Raw genomic sequence first — 17,061 nt, forward strand, 5'->3', positions numbered from 1 at the left:
TTTTAACGCGTCGTTTAGCGAACCTGTCACGACTGGACTATATTTATCCTATTCGTTTCCCGTAGAATTTCGCCGAGTATCCCTCCGTTGGGGACGTTTAAAAATACCTCGCGGTTAATTTCGCGAAACGCGACTCCGTGTCGCGTACGGCGAATGTGACGAAGCGGTTGAACAAGCGGCGATTTTTACTTGCACTTGGGTTCTCCATCCAACGTAAATCACTCACATTTCAAGATATTCGACGTTCAAATATTCCACTTATAAATATAGGCGTATAAATTGTTAAGATTAAACGCAACGGTTTTTATCGCGACGTTAATGCACGTTATATATATTATATTTAATTTGATTTGATTTTTACGCAGAAAAAAAAAATCCAACTGCGCTTTAAAATTAATATTCCGTAATTAATACGCTTCGCTGGGTCGCATAATCAGACCGCGATGGAAAAATAACCGCGTTTGTCTCGAATAAATTGTGCAACGATACACCCTATTAATTGAGTTTCAAGAAAAAGAAATTTTATAAAAAAAAAAAAAAATTGATAAAAACTTGAATCCTAGTTACGTTTCGTTTAGAGAATCGCGTTGTCCCGAGCCAGGACGCGGCGAGCGTTGCATCGTCGCTCGGGCGTGCTTCGCTTCGAATTGCATTTCAGCTCGCGATGCACCGTTGAACAGCGGTATCGCTCACGCCGTATCGCGTATCGTTGACATCGCATTAGGATTCCAACGTTAATGACGAGTGGAAGAAACGAGGGAGCGCGAGATCAGCTGATCGTGCCGGACTACCAGAGTGCGTTGCACCGCTCGTCGCACATCGTTAAGCGTCGCGCTATCATTATCGGATGGATACCGCTCGCAGGTATCTTATCCGCTCGCTGTTATTACGGGCGAGATGCATAATGCGCGCGGTAGCTGCAAATTGCATCGCGGTGACAGCGACGAGAATCCCGCCTGCCCTCGTGTTCTCGTCGCGTAGTTTAGCCTAAGTAGATCATTAGTCGTTGCGTCCTGTCTCGTTATCACGCGCGGTGAATCACGCCCGGAAGGGATGAAACTTTTTAGGAACGGTCGCGACGTTTGCTAAGCCTAACGCGCCTTGTTTGCTATTTGTCTCGCAGAGAGGACTGTGTCTTCTCGCGTAGGGAGGGCACGCGAGTGCATCTTTGAACAGCAGCCGTGGGGTATATTTATCATGAGCAACAGTAATCGTCAAGAACGATAAGACGGGACGCTCTACGAATGTCGGTTTAATTTATCTTGATGATATCGAACGCGAGATAGCTTAGTGAAAGCTTAAAAAGTGAACAAAATACTTAATAAAAGTCAAACGTAATAATTCTTAATATGTTATCTCCATGCCATTAATAGAATTATATAAAATATATTAGAGATACTTCCTCGATCTTAAAGCAGCGCAATAAAGAGAGATGAAAAAAAATATATAAGTCATTTAAATAATTTCCTCTCTACGATAATATGCAATGCCCAATACCTTGCCCGGATAAAATATAGTTAAATTTTTACCGACAATCTAATTAAACTAATTAGACCGTAACCGTTTTACTTTTTTTTTCTTCTTTTTTTCCTAATCCGTATGAGTTGTAGATATAATGCTCGACCTACGATTCAAGTCTATTTCACGTTTCACAGCTTGAGTAAAAAAAAAAAAAAATTTTACTAAATAACCGCCCCGGTTGGACATCTGGCAATCGGTTGCCGCAAAATGCGTCGAGATGAAGCGCGTAGCTAGAAACCTGCGGGATATGAGGAAGTCTGTCCGGTCCAAGTTGTCGAGATCCAGCGGCATTCTCATTGTCAGCCAGACTCGTTCGCGAAGACGGTGACGGGCCGGGTAACGGTGACGTTACGCATTCTCTTTGTTTTGAATTCCGCGAGCTGTCAACCATCTCGGCCGACAATCGCCATAATTTTCATTTCTCAGCGGCCTTGATAGAGCCCACGGCACAAGTGATCAGACTGCATTCCAGCAGTAGCAACAGCCGCGCGCGGAAAACGCTTTCGTCGCCGACGTCGACGATTAACTACAATAGCCTGGCGAGAAGCACGGGAAAGACCGACTTTGCCCAAATAAAAATATAGTTCGATATCCGCTATAAGCGTATTTTCTCACGACTTATCTGACATCGAAACAACCTAGCTGTTATAAAAAAGCAAAGTTATGAACAATCGCTTACGAGGATAGTCGGTGATCTTGATACGTTTCCCATGCGTATACCTATAATTATATCATCAGGGTCTACATTCGCGAGCGTTAAGGCGATGATTAAAAACACATCGGCTATCGTCGCAGGATTATTAGCGCTCGGCAAATGTATAATGCCGCAGACGTCAAATGATCTAACGCTCCACTTTCACCATCGACAAGAGATTATCAATAACGTGGACTGCCGGTCGCGTTCGTCGCCGCCGATTGAAAGTAACAAATGTTGTATTATCAATAAGACCCCATTATGCTCAAGTCAACTATAACGTAGTGACGTGCAGCAACCGGCTGTAGGGCGCGCGAGAATAATTTTACTCGGACGAAGAGAGATTCACGAGCGGAATAATCGAACCATTAATTATCATCTTCGGAACCAGGGTCTTCAATTTCTTCCCAGACAAGGCTGAATTGAAATATATCTCTGTATAATTTGCATTTACAGCTTATGCTTTTTATTTCACTCTTATATTATTATTTCAACGATAGATAGCGAGTGGCTTCGCTCACCGGCGAGATAAACTTTATCCGAGAAATGATAGCTACACTTTGAAGACCCTGGAGACATCGTTCTGCCTAATTCATGCTTTAAAGACTATAAGTCCACCTTTGTTATTTTGAATAATTACGAGACGCGAGGTCATAAAACACGAAAGCAGGCCGTGCGGAGAAAAGAGGTTAAAAAAAAAAAAAAAAAAAAAGAAGGATTTCTCCGGCCGTTCCGCATGCTCCTCGATCACGCGGAATAAAATGCAATTATTAAATCGCATCGGTTGTGATTCATTATATGGCGCAGTCGCATAATTACTTCCGCCCGAGATCTCAACGGGATTTTACGCGCCTCGAAATTAATGGTCCGAAATAAATTTCATAACCGGTGCGCATCCATGACTTAAATAAAATTAACTGGAATCTTTCGCGTGGAAGACTAGTTATTAAGTACGGATGTTTGTAATTCGTTCCTCATGGACCACGCGCGCAATGACAATTAATTACCAAACACATCGCCGTTAAGATTTATGCGTATTCCTGACGTCTCGAAATTTTGATTCATTTATATTCAAAAATTAATAAACGGCGACTTCGGCCTTTATCTCGTAACGTAGAAAATCTGCGCCCCGAAGAAAGTTTTCCCGGCGACAGCTGCATGCAGCCGCGGTTAATTAGCGCTGTAACAAGGCGACAATTATATCTATCCAACGTGCATTCTCGGTGACTTTACGCGGCACAGCACAGTGCCTTGATACTCTCGATTACTCGGAATTACGTCGCGCGGCGTTTTCTATTTTTACTGATTACTCATTCGTTATTAAAACCCGTCGTTTACGCAACCTTCATCGAATATTATGTCGCGACTGTGCAATAGATAGGAATGCGAGTAATCATGCGAACAGCAGGTAAACTCCCGAGTAAATTATATGGGCACATTATTCATTCGCTGATCGATGAGTTTCGCGGAAAAAAAAAAAAAAAACCTTGCCGCGCGGCATAGCACATTGGAAATATTGGAATGACGAGGTCTCGAAGTGGAGAAACTCGGAAATATTACTATGTTAACATAAGACGTTAGGAAAGAGAAAATTGAAAAATTATGTTTCGCTTTCAGGTCCGCCTTGAGAGTATCGGTGCAGAGGATATCGTGGACGGTAATCCTAGACTGATACTCGGTCTTATCTGGACTATAATTCTGAGGTTTCAAATTCAAGAGATCGAAATCGACGTGGACGAAGAGAACGACAGCAGCGAGAAGAAGTCTGCCAAAGATGCTTTGTTACTTTGGTGCCAGAGAAAGACAAATGGCTATCCCGGCGTTAACATCCAGGACTTTACCGGTGAGCTAAATTTTTCGTCTTGCATACACTTACCCGGGCATGAATATTTTAATTATTTAAGTAAAAAAAAAAAAAAAAGTATGAAGAAAGTATGATATCTACGAATCTAGAAGACATTTAGCATAATCTTTATCAGCACACGAAACCTTCGAGCTCATAATCCTTCACCTTATATTTTTCCAAGTGTTAAAAAATATATAAAGTGATTGAGAATATTATAAATAACAATTACTATATTCTATTATATACAAGTATATTTTTTATAAGAAATTAATATTAATTAATAAATATTCCACGTGTATGAAAGTGTATTAACATTTTTTAAATGTTTTAAATATTATACAAATAGGTTCCTGGAGAAATGGACTTGGTTTCAACGCTCTTATACACGCTCACAGGCCAGACTTGGTCACTTGGTCGGAATTGCAACAAAATAAGAACATCGATAATCTCAATTATGCCTTTGACGTTGCTAACTCAGAACTCGGCATACCGCGGCTGTTGGACGCGGAAGACGTGGACACAGCCAGGCCAGACGAGAAGTCCATTATCACCTATGTTGCATCTTATTATCATACATTCGCTAGAATGAAGAATGAAATAAAGAGCGGCAAGAGAATAGCGAATGTACGTTTATTTGAAAGTCTTATTTAATATGTGTAAAATTATATTAAATTTAGAGATTTAAAAATTTAAAAGTTAATTAAATTTTTTTATATATTTCAATTAGAAATCTTAACATTTTTTTTACTGACAGATCGTTGGCCAAATGATGGACGCCGATAAGATGAAGATCCATTACGAAAAGCTAACAACTGACCTGTTGGAATGGATCAAGATGAAAATTGAAGTTCTGGAGAATCGGAGCTTTCCAAATTCGCTGGAAGGAATTCAACGGGAACTTTTATCTTTCAAGCAATATCGAACAGTGGAAAAACCACCCAAGTATAAGGAAAGATCCGAAATAGAAGCGTTATATTTTCACATAAACACCCGATTAAAGTCTCTGAATCAGCCGGCGTTCACTCCGCAGGAGGGCCAGCTGATTCACGACATTGAAAGAAATTGGGTAGAATTGGAAAGAGCGGAGCATCGTCGTGAAGTCGCCCTGAGGACCGAGTTGTTGCGACAAGAGAGACTTGAGCAATTAAATTACAAATTTGAGAGAAAGAGCGTACTTAGAGAAGGTTACTTAAAAGAGATGATTCAGGTCCTGACGGATCCACGATACGGTAGTAATCTGGCGCAAGTAGACGCCACAGTGAAGAAGCACGAGGCCATCAGTGCCGATATCTTGGCACGCGAAGAACGCTTTCACGACCTGACGAATATGTCCGAAGAGTTAGTACGAGAAAATTACCACGGTTTAGAAAGAGTTCGCAACCGAGAACAAGAAGTGTTGCAGAGATGGAAAGAATTACTGGCTTTGCTGGACAATCATAAATCTAATCTGGTTGCGCTCAGCTCATTAATGACCTTAATGAGAGAAATCGATACAACGCTGGCTTCGATCCAAGAGCTTCAATTAAACTTCCAGAGTACTGACGTAGGCCCGCACTTACTCGGAGTCGAGGACTTGTTGCAAAAGCACAGCTTGCAAGAATTACAAGTGACGGCTCTAGGCGAAAGCCAGAGACGACTCGGTAGACAGGCTGCTCAACATTTGGCACAGCCGCAGAACAAGGAGGCGCCGTTATTGCAGCAGAAGTTGGAGCTATTGAATCGCACTTATGACGAACTTATAGAGAACAGCAAAGAGCGGAAGGCTCGCCTAGAAGACGCTAGGAACTTCTTTCATTTCCTTCAAGATCATGAAGACGAAGAATCATGGTTAGTGGAGAAACAGCGTATATGCAAAGCTGGAATTTCTGCGAAAGATTTGCGAGCCGTAATATCGCTGCAGCAAAAACATAAGGCCTTGCAAGACGAGATGAAAGTACGCAGGCCGAAATCCGAGCAACTTTGCGATGCCGGCAGAAAATTGATAGCCGATAATCATCCATCGTCATTGGAAATACAGAATCGAATCGACTCGCTGCAAGAACACTGGAGAGTCTTGGAGGAACTTGCTGCATTGCGGAAAAAGCAATTGGATGACGCAGCCGAAGCGTTTCAATTTTATGCCGACGCCAACGAGGCGGATTCGTGGATGAACGAAAAAATGGCTTTAGTAGCCTCTGAGGATTACGGAGTGGACGAGCCGAGCGCCCAGGCCTTATTGCAAAGGCACAAAGATTTGGAAGGCGAATTAAATGCTTACAAAGGTGATGTGCAATCTTTGAATACACAGGCGGAAAAACTAATCAAATCTGGCATTTCCACTTTGGAATTGTCGGCTGATCCAGAACCAGTAGCAGAACTCGAGCAGGAGGAATGGAGCAAGGAGATCAGATTGGTTCCGCAAGACGAATGGGTCGATGAGGTAGTTGAACGACTCGAGCAGAAAACCATTCATGAAGATAGAATGGTACCGCAAGTAAAAAGTTTATATCCATTTAACGGTCAAGGCATGCACATGGTAAAGGGCGAAGTAATGTTCCTGTTGAACAAAACGAATCCTGACTGGTGGAGTGTCAGAAAAGCTGATGGCACGGATGGATTTGTGCCAGCTAATTACGTGCGTGAGATCGAACCGAAGATCGTGCAAGTGCAAGTACGCAGACCTGAGAAGGTTAAAGTGACGCAACGGGTAAAAAAGACGAAGATGGTGAAGCAGGTGGTGCCGGTTCGACGATTAAAATCTATCAAGTCTACTGTGAAGCCGATTAAGCGAAAGGCGGTGAGCGACGGTGATAGCGTGGAGAAGCGACAAAAGAAAATCAACGAAACTTACAGCGACTTACAGGAACTCGCTGTGAAACGTCACGCATTGCTGGAGGACGCTATCAGGCTTTACGGATTTTACCGGGAATGTGACGATTTTGAAAAATGGATTAAAGATAAAGAAAAGATGTTAAGAGTCGACGACCCTCGCGACAACGTCGAGACGGCGAGGAGGAAGTACGAAAAGTTCTTAACGGATCTGTCAGCCTCTGGAAAACGAGTAGAAGCGATAGACGCAGCGGTAGATGAATTTGTTCGTCAAGGCCATAGTCAGCTCGACAAAGTCAAAGCCAGACAAAAGCATATTCATCAGCTGTGGGACCATCTGAATTGGTTAAAAACTCAAAAAGAAAAAAGTTTGGAAGGTGCGTCCAGTGTTGAACTGTTTAATAGAACCTGCGATGAAGCTCATGATTGGATGCTAGAGAAAATCACTCAACTTGACACGGCCGAATTGGGACCTGACTTGAAGACTGTGCAAGCTTTACAGAGAAGACACCAACATTTAGAACGAGAATTGGCACCAGTAGAAGAAAAGGTTAAATAATTATATATTTTATATTGAATAATTAGTAGAAAATAATTACTTAAATTTTTTATACAACTTAATTTTTTTTAGGTACGGAAAGTGGATTTACTAGGCAACAGCGTAAAAAGTTCGTATCCACACGAATGTAATAACGTCAATGTGAGACAAAACGAAATCAAGGATCTATGGAATAAAGTTCAAACGAAGGCTAAGGAGCGACGATCTCGTTTAGAAGATGCAGTTGGTCAACAGATATTTATCAATAGTTCTAAGAATTTAATTAATTGGGCCACGGACATACAAGAAACAATGAAAGCCGAGGAACCAGTGAGAGACGTTGCAACGGCCGAGAAGCTTAAAAAACAACACACGGAACTTGGAGAAGAAATACGAACCAAAGAAGACGAGTATGTAATTGCTGGAGTTGTATAAAATCAATTTCTTATTTTATTTCTTGAAATATAGCGTAACAAAAATCATTTATTATTAATAATAAATTGATATTATTAAATTAATATAAAATGTAAAGTGCCTAATAAAAAAATTATTTTTTAATAAATTATATTCTTTTACATTCATATTGCAGATTTCGTGAAGTCGAAGATCTCGGTCGAGAACTATTACGCCGTAACCCGACGTTGACGGATGTACGTGAACGTTTAGATAAGCTTAATGGATTGTATCCAGCAGTAACAGCCAACTGGATGACAAAAGAAGAATGGTTACGACAATGTCTTGAATTACAACAATTTAATCGAGAAGCCGATCAGATCGAAGCTACTACTAGTTCACACGAAGCTTTTCTTGAATTTACTGACTTGGGCGAATCTTTGGATGACGTTGAAGCTCTGTTAAAACAACACGAAAAATTCGAAAATACTCTTCATGCGCAAGATGACAGATTAAAAGCGTTTAGTGACACTGCAGATAAGTTAATCGCCCAAAATCACTATGATAAAGATTAGTAAGTATCGCAAAAATATATTAAAATAATCACTTGTGAATATATTTGTATATTTATTTGTATAAATTTAAATTAAATTTTTTAATCTGTTGCAATTAAAATTTTTTTTAATATGTACATACTAAAGAGAAGCTATTATATAAATTACATGAACATTATTTATAATTCTAGCATCAACGAAAGAAGGAATCAAGTCCTAGCCCGTCGTATAGCAGTAAAAGATGCCGCTCAACGTCGTAGAGCAGCCTTAAAAGCATCTGAGCATTATCAACAATTTTCAGCCGAAGTAGACGACTTACGTGATTGGTTGGGTGACAAGATGAAAACCGCTGCTGACGAAAGCTACCGTGATTTGAATAATCTCGAACGAAAATTGCAAAAACATGAAGCTTTTGAACGCGAACTCCGTGCTAATGAGGGACAATTGAGAGCGGTCAACAAGGCAGGCAAAGCACTTATATCGGAAGAAAACTACCGATCGGACGATGTAGGACAAATTTTGAAGGATCTAAATGATCAATGGGATCGACTGGTTGCATTGTCATTAGAAAAAGGTCGTAGATTACGACAAGCGGCCTCGCAACACGGGTACAATCGCACTATGGAAGACGCTAGATTAAAATTAGAAGAGATAGAGAGTTGCCTTCAGAGTAAACAAGTAGGCACGGATCTTCGTAGCTGTAAAGAGTTATTGAAAAAGCATCAAACTCTCGAAAGCGATATGTGTCAATGGGAACAGAAAGTGGATGATCTTGTGGCCATGGGTCAGGAAATGGCGCATGAAGGCCACTTTGATGCAGTAAATATATTGAAGACCAGTCAAGCCACTCAGAAAAAGTACGTATAAAATTGATTTTTTTTTTTTTTTTTTTTTTTTTTAAACTGAAATTTAAATAAGTTATCGAGATAATCATGGATATATAAATAACATAATTATATCTCATAGATTTCGAGGCCTGAAAGAGCCAGCTAAAAGACGCCGAGAAGCATTGGAAGAAAGCCTGCGTTTCCACAAATTTGGTTTCGAGTTGGACGCAGAGTTGCAATGGATCAAGGATCATTTACCTCAAGCGTCTTCGACAACGCACGGACAAAATTTACATCAAGCCCAAACTTTACACAAGAAACACAAGAAATTGGAAGCAGAGATTGCAGGTCATCAGCCTATGATAGACAAGACTCTGGCTTCTGGACAAAATCTGATCGATCAGGCTCATCCAGAGAAGAAAAAGGTAAATTACAAAGATTTTTTTATTAAGTAACAATTTTGTTCTCTCGTGGATTCGTACAATCAGCTGATACGAAACTAGAGTAAGAACTTGTGATTTTTGCACAGCTGGAACTTTTCGAAGAGTGTCGCGTATATAGAGGTAAGGTAGATATTCAAACGCATGGGAAATGTTACAAATTTTTATCGCTTTTAAGTGATCGATGATAATTATTAGCAGTCTATATATCCTAAACCATATTAATTACAAATTATTATTTTTTATTAGAATGTTAACAATTATGTTATTTCTGTGTAAAATACATTGCAGCTTATTTTAGAATAAAAATATAAAATCTATTATTTAAAAAAATACATATATGCAATTTTATGTTACAAGAAGCTTTTTGATTTTATTATATTTTATAATAAACAAGTAACTTAAGTAACTGTGATATAAAAAACATATGTTCTTGCATGCAAACTGATATTATTGCCAACAACGGCGAAACTTTGATCGGTGTATTATTAACCTCAAAAATTAATTATTAGTAAATTATTCGTATTTATTTCGCGCGAGTAACATGTTGAAAATGTCTTTAATTAAATTGTTAAATTGTAATAAGTAATTAATTACGTTAATAATTTTACCAGATTCAAGAACTGTGCGACGTTCTGGATGACGCGTGGAGAGATTTGCAAGACAAAGCCGGAGAGCGTAGCAGAGCATTAGACTTATCTTTAAAGGCACAAGAATTCTTTTTCGAAGCAGGCGAGGTTGAAAGTTGGCTTAATGAAAAGAACGATGTCCTGAGCTCCACTGATTATGGAAGAGATCGCGATGCCGCCACAAAATTATTGACAAAACACAAAGTTTGTATTTTTACAAAACAAAATACGATTTTAAATTCCTTATTATTATTTTATTATTCGATTGAAGTTTAATTAAAATTTAATCAATATTGTCATAATTAACTGCCATTAATTAACTAATATTACTGACAATTCACGTTTGGTTTATAGGCTGTTGAACTCGAACTAGATACATACAATGGCATTGTAACAGAAATGGGACATACAGCTTCTACAATGATCAATTCGAAACATCCTGACAGCAAAGCGATTGGCAATAAGCAGCAAGCGATCGTTCAACAAATGCGCGCCTTACAGCGACTGGCTACCGTAAGGCAGCAACGTTTAATGGAGAGTATGTATCGTCATGAATATTTCCTAGAGAGCAGAGAATTAGAACAGTGGATCAAGGAGCAAGAGCAAGCAGCCGCGTCGGAAGATTACGGTCAAGATTACGAGCATCTATTACTATTGCAAACGAAATTTAATGACTTCAAACATCGAATCGAGGCTGGCTCCGAGCGATTCAATCAGTGTGAAGAATTAGCTAGAAAACTGATCGCGAACGAAAGCCCGTACATTCAGGACATTGAAAAACGTCAGGAACAACTAGGGTAAATTTTTTAATAACATTCTTAGCCAATAAGAATCTTTTTGTTCTCATTCCCGTTTCTATTTCATTGTTTCTTATTACTCTGTATACGTAGTATCACTGTCTTCTCTATGTATGTAGAATATTACTATTTTATCACCTGCACGCAATTAATTAATAAGTTTTTTTTTTTTTTGGTGTTGGGTAACTAACTCTTTTTCCATATATAAAATTCAACACAGATCTGATGAAGACGATCCAGTGTTACAAGTACAAAAGCAACATGATTTAATGAAGTGAGTATACGCTTTGATACTGAGAACTAATCTAAACTGTAACCTAAACTGTATAAAACTAAGGTTTTGCGTAAGAAACAAGTAAGTTGTTTTATATTACAATTCAAAGCTCATTTGTCTTCTACACTTCTTTTTTTTTAATTTCGCAATCTTATGCTTTTTTCTAAATTCTTTATGCTTTTTTCTCTAAAAAATTTTACATTATTTTTAGAAAAGAAAATTTAATAAATTTTAAATACTATTATTGCAGAGAATCATGGCAACATCTATTGGGTCTTATTCGAAATCGCGAGCAACGATTACAAGCGGCAGGCGAGATTCATCGTTTTCATCGTGACGTGGCGGAAGCGCTATCACGAATACAAGAGAAAGAGGCTGCTTTGCCAGAGGATCTTGGTCGCGACTTGAATTCGGTTTTGGCATTAATTAGACGCCATGAAGGATTCGAGAACGATCTGGTCGCTTTGGAGGCTCAACTACAAGTATTAGTCGAAGATGCTTCCAGATTACAAGCTCATTATCCGGGTAATAACGCGGTACACATCGATCAGCAACAACAAATCGTTGTTGCTCATTGGGAGGAGCTGAAAGAACGATCCGCTCATCGAAGGGATCAATTGCAAGCTAGTTGCGACTTGCAAAGATTTCTCACTCAGGTATTACTTTTTACTGTTTATATCAAAATATCAAGAATCTATTTTTTTTTTAACCAAAAATATTTATTTAGGTAAGGGATTTAATGAATTGGGCAGCTGGACTTCGCGCTACGATGTCGACGGAAGAAAAGGTTCGAGACGCAGCCAGCGCGCAGATCTTGAAGGCGGAACACGAAGCTTTGAAAGGAGAAATCGAAGCACGAGAGGACAGCTTTAGTTCGGTGCTTGATTTGGGCGAAGCCATGGTTCAAACCGGTCACTATGCTGCTACAGTAAGTCTGTTTATCGAAAATAGTAATAATTTTTACGAATAGCTATTAATCACCGTCGATATACTTATTAGGAGGTTGAAGAAAAATGTAATCAATTGCTGGATGAGCGGCAAAGACTACACACTGCTTGGCAGCAAAAGAAAGTGCATTTAGATCAGCTTATCGATTTGCATTTCTTCCTACGAGATGCTAAACAACTCGACACTTTGTCCAGCACTCAAGAAGCCGCACTAAGTGGCGATAATTTTGGAATCTCTGTCGAAGAGGTAGATGCGCAGATGAAAAAGCACAATGAATTCGAAAAATTATTAGTTACTCACGAGGAGAAATTGACGGCGCTGCAAGAACACGGGAATAAGCTTCTTGCTCAGAATCATTTCGACTCATCAACGATCGCACGACGATTAAACGAAGTCATTCAAAGGCGCGGAAGAATTCGTGACTTATGCGATGCGCGAAGGAGAAGATTAGAGGCCAGCTTGTTACACGCACAATTTGTTAGAGACGTAGGTGAAGCTGAATCTTGGATCGGCGAAAAGCAAAAGAAATTAGAAGCGGAAGCATCGAAAGGTGAAGTATCCAGCTTGGAGGATAAAATCAAGAAATTGCAAAAACATCAAGCATTCCAAGCAGAGTTAGCAGCGAATCAAAGTAGAATCGAGGAAATTAAAGGTAATTAATTAATAATTAAATTAACACTTGCTAATAAAATTTTCTCATTTGTTAAAAAAATTAATATTAAATTTCTTTACAAAATAGCGAAAGGAGAGACATTGTTGGCACGAAAACACCCTGCGAGTACGGAAATTCATCAACAATTGGAACATTTACATGCATCCTGGCGCAAATTATTGTTAGAATCTGGTAATCGTGGCAGAGGTTTGGAAGAAGCTCAAGATATCTTGGAATTTAATAATCAAGTAGAGAAGATTGAAGCGTGGATTAGAGATAAGGAAATGATGGTTCAGGCTGGGGATACCGGAAAGGATTACGAACACTGCTTGAGTCTTCAGAGAAAACTCGATGATGTAGACAGTGATATGCGAGTAGATGACTCCAGAATAAAGACGATCAATGCTTTGGCAGATAAGCTCATAAAACAAGTAAAATCTTTTGCATAATAAAATAAAATAAATATATTAAAATATATTATTAAAATGTAAATTTTATTGTTGTAAAATGCATTATTATATTTTATTATTTTGAATTACAGGGTCGTGATAATGAATCAAGAGCAATTCAACAACGGCGCGATAACTTTAACAATAAGTGGAAAGGTTTACAAGGTGCGCTAAGCACATATCGCGAAACATTAGCGGGTGCACTAGAAATCCATCTATTTAATCGAGATATAGACGATACAAACCAAAGAGTTATTGAAAAATCAGTGGCCATGAACACGAGTGATACAGGAAAAGATTTGCCCGCTGTCGAACAGTTGCAAAGAAAACAAGAGGCTATGGAACGAGATATGACAGCAATAGAGGGCAAATTAAAGGTGAGCTAATATCAATTTTTATTAACAATAGTTGAAACAAAAAAATGTTCAATTTTTAATTTTTTTATTTTATTTTATTATTATTATTTATTTTTTTTTTTTTTTTTTTTTTTTAAGGAGCATAAGACAGAGGCGCGAAACTTGTCGCAGAAATATCCAGACAAGGCATCTGAAATAAATGGGATATTATCTGAGCTGCAATCTAACTGGGATGATCTACAACGTGTAACTCGACATCGGCGCGACGCTTTGAATCAAGCGTATACATTACACAAGTTTCAAGCTGATTTACATGAATTGGATATTTGGGTGGCAGATACTATTAAACGTATGGACGAATCTGAACCACCGACCACTATATCCGAAGCCGAAGCTCTATTAGAATTACATCAAGAAAGAAAGGCGGAAATCGATGGTAGACAGGACATTTTTAAAGGCTTAAAAGATCATGGTCAAAAGCTTCTGTCGATTAACGAGGATGTTAAAGATAATCTTGTACATCTGGAGGAACTTAGGCAAACTTTAGTAAATGCCTGGGATAATCGTAGACAGAAATTAACGCAAGCACATCAATTGCAATTGTTCAAAGAGCAAGCCGATCAAGCTGATAGCTGGCTAGCGACGAAAGAGGCGTTTCTCAATAACGATGATCTTGGCGAATCATTGTCGGGCGTCGAAACCCTGTTACGCAAGCATGAGGAATTCGAAAAGATGTTGACGTCTCAATTGGGACGTATCGAAGAGCTTGAAAAGTTTGCTAACGAAATCCTATCGCATGAACACGCGGATGCGGGCATAATAAAACAACGACTCGCCTCGGTCTGCACCAGAAGGGACAAGCTGAAGAACAGCGCGAGAGCCAGAAGAAAGAAACTTTTAGAAAGTCATCATTTGCACCAGTTCCTTAGGAATATATACGAGGTGGATGGTTGGTTGCATCAAAAGAAACAGGTGGCGAGCGATGAAAACTATAGAGATTCCTCAAATTTACAAAGCAAGATACAAAAACATGCCGCATTCGAGAGCGAATTGATGGCAAATAAAGGGAGAGTTGCGGCAGTTGTCAATGAGGGTGAAGCTCTTATCGAAGAAAATCACTACGCCTCGAAGGATATACAGGAACGTTTGGATGAGTTAGAGGCAGAATGGCGTTATTTGCAAGAGATTAGCGAACTAAAAAAAAACCGGCTGAATGACGCGTATCAAGCCTTGTTATTCAGTCGCAGTTTGGACGAATTTGAAACGTGGATGGATGACGTGGAAACTCAATTGCAATCAGAAGATCACGGTAAAGATCTCTCGAGCGTGGCAAATTTATTAAAAAGACACACCAATTTGGAAAACGACGTGCTCGGTCATAATGAAGCGTGCGAATCTATCAAGGATACCGCCGCCAGCTTTCAGAAATCGAATCATTTCTTAAGTGACGAGATTCAAAAGAGAGCATTGACTACAATCAACAGGTATCACAGTCTTCAAGAGCCGATACAAATACGTAGGGATAACCTGGAAGATGCAAAATTATTACATCAGTTCGCGAGAGATGTCGAAGATGAGTTGCATTGGCTGTCGGAGAAGGAACCATTAGCCGCGAGCAACGATCTCGGTAATTCGTTGACTACTGTACAACGATTGCAAAAGAAACATCACGCTCTGGAAGCGGAATTATTATCCAGAGAGCCAGTAGTGGCTTCTCTGGTTAGCAGAGCAACTGTAATGATTAGAAGTGGACATTTTGCAGCAGATAAAATTGACAAGCTAATTAAAAAATTACAAGAGGAATTATCACATCTCAGAGATTTGGCAAGCGTTAGAAAATTGAGATTACTCGACGCTGTAGAATCACAAATGTTTTATGCCGAAGCCGCAGAAGCTGAACAGTGGATTAGAGAGAAGCACCCACAACTGACGTCATCTGATCACGGCAAGGATGAAGACTCTGTGCAGTCTCTGCTAAAAAAACTAGAAGGCATCGAACGCGACTTGTCTGGTTTCGAAAATACGGTCGATAATTTAAAGAAACTTTCGCGTGGCCTAGTCGAACGGCATCACTTTGATAGCAAGAACATCGCGCAAAAACAGACGGATATCGAATTTAAATTCAAAGAATTACAAAGATTAAAAGAGTATCGGCTGCAGAGATTATCGGAGAGCGAAAAGTTGTACAAATTTGTCAGACAAGCGGATGAAGTTATCGAATGGATCGGGGATCAAACAACGATTGCCGCGTCAGAAGACTACGGTTGTGACGTAGAACACGTGGAACTGCTGATTCAAATATTCGACAATTTCCTAGCTGGCTTAACAACCAGTGAAGGACGTGTATCTGCTATACTTGACGAAGGACAAAGATTGATCGACCAAAATAATCCCGAAAAAAATAAAATACTTCAAAAAATTGATGAAACGAAACAACAATGGGAGGATTTGAAGGAATTGGCGCACGCTCGACAAGAGGCGTTAGCGGGTGCTAAACAAGTTCATATGTTCGATAGGACAGCTGACGAAACTATTTCCTGGATACAAGAGAAGGAAGCAGCTCTCAGCTCGGATGGCTACGGTCAAGATTTAGAAACGATTCAGGCATTGGTAAGGAAGCATCAAGGATTCGAGACTGATTTGGCGGCTGTGAAGGAACAAGTAGAGAGTCTGATGGAGGAAGCGTCAAGGCTGATTGAACTGTTTCCGGATGCGCGTATACACATTAACGTAAAACATCAGGAGGCAGAAGCAGCTTGGGCTGAGTTACTGGAACAAGCGGCGCAAAGACGAAGCAAACTAGCCCAGGCGGAACATCTACAGGCCTACTTAGGCGAGTACAGAGAATTGATATCTTGGATAAATGAGATGGTTGCGAAAGTGACGGCGCCGGAATTAGCTCGTGATGTTCCTGGCGCCGAGGCGTTGCTCTCCAGACACAACGAATACAAAACAGAAATCGATACGCGCGAGGAAACTTTTGAGAAATTTTATCGAACCGGACAAGAACTAATTGAGCAAGGAAACTTTTTAGCGAAAGAGATCGAGGACAAAATATCGGTATTGCAGCAACGCCAGCAGATTCTGAAAGACACATGGCAACAGAGAAAGCGCATTTATGAACAGAATTTAGACACGCAGCTGTTTAAGAGAGACGCCGAAATCCTGGAGAATTGGGTAATCAACAGGGAAACGATGCTGCAAGATGAAAAATTAGGAGACAGTATTTCACAAGTGGAGGAGTTAATAAGAAAGCATGAGGATTTTGAAAAAACTATACAAGCGCAAGAGGAAAGATTCAGCGCACTTAAACGAATTACAATGGTAAGTTTATT

At 39.6% G+C, this 17,061-nt stretch overlaps 2 protein-coding genes across 4 annotated transcripts in view; one reads left to right on the forward strand and one right to left on the reverse strand.

Annotated features, from left to right (window-relative positions):
• Positions 1-17,061, reverse strand: part of LOC139112266 (U3 small nucleolar ribonucleoprotein protein MPP10) — a 53,959-nt gene that overhangs the window by 33,896 nt on the left and 3,002 nt on the right. The window lies entirely within an intron of this gene.
• The window catches only part of Kst (spectrin beta chain, non-erythrocytic 5 kst), a 52,490-nt gene that overhangs the window by 30,937 nt on the left and 4,492 nt on the right, over positions 1-17,061 (forward strand). For 2 of the 3 annotated variants that reach the window (XM_070673035.1, XM_070673026.1), the window contains 16 exons: positions 3,833-4,058; positions 4,408-4,685; positions 4,816-7,419; positions 7,501-7,817; positions 7,997-8,374; positions 8,546-9,211; positions 9,321-9,606; positions 10,236-10,454; positions 10,605-11,047; positions 11,268-11,321; positions 11,572-11,977; positions 12,049-12,249; positions 12,321-12,921; positions 13,009-13,352; positions 13,463-13,747; positions 13,865-17,050. In XM_070673035.1, the coding sequence (XP_070529136.1) occupies positions 3,833-4,058; positions 4,408-4,685; positions 4,816-7,419; positions 7,501-7,817; positions 7,997-8,374; positions 8,546-9,211; positions 9,321-9,606; positions 10,236-10,454; positions 10,605-11,047; positions 11,268-11,321; positions 11,572-11,977; positions 12,049-12,249; positions 12,321-12,921; positions 13,009-13,352; positions 13,463-13,747; positions 13,865-17,050 (10,494 nt within the window). The remainder of the gene's footprint in view (positions 1-3,832; positions 4,059-4,407; positions 4,686-4,815; positions 7,420-7,500; positions 7,818-7,996; positions 8,375-8,545; positions 9,212-9,320; positions 9,607-10,235; positions 10,455-10,604; positions 11,048-11,267; positions 11,322-11,571; positions 11,978-12,048; positions 12,250-12,320; positions 12,922-13,008; positions 13,353-13,462; positions 13,748-13,864; positions 17,051-17,061) is intronic. The other variant, XM_070673018.1, reaches the window with a different exon arrangement.

Source organism: Cardiocondyla obscurior, linkage group LG02 (genome assembly GCF_019399895.1).
Source record: "Cardiocondyla obscurior isolate alpha-2009 linkage group LG02, Cobs3.1, whole genome shotgun sequence".
Taxonomy (NCBI): domain Eukaryota; kingdom Metazoa; phylum Arthropoda; class Insecta; order Hymenoptera; family Formicidae; genus Cardiocondyla; species Cardiocondyla obscurior.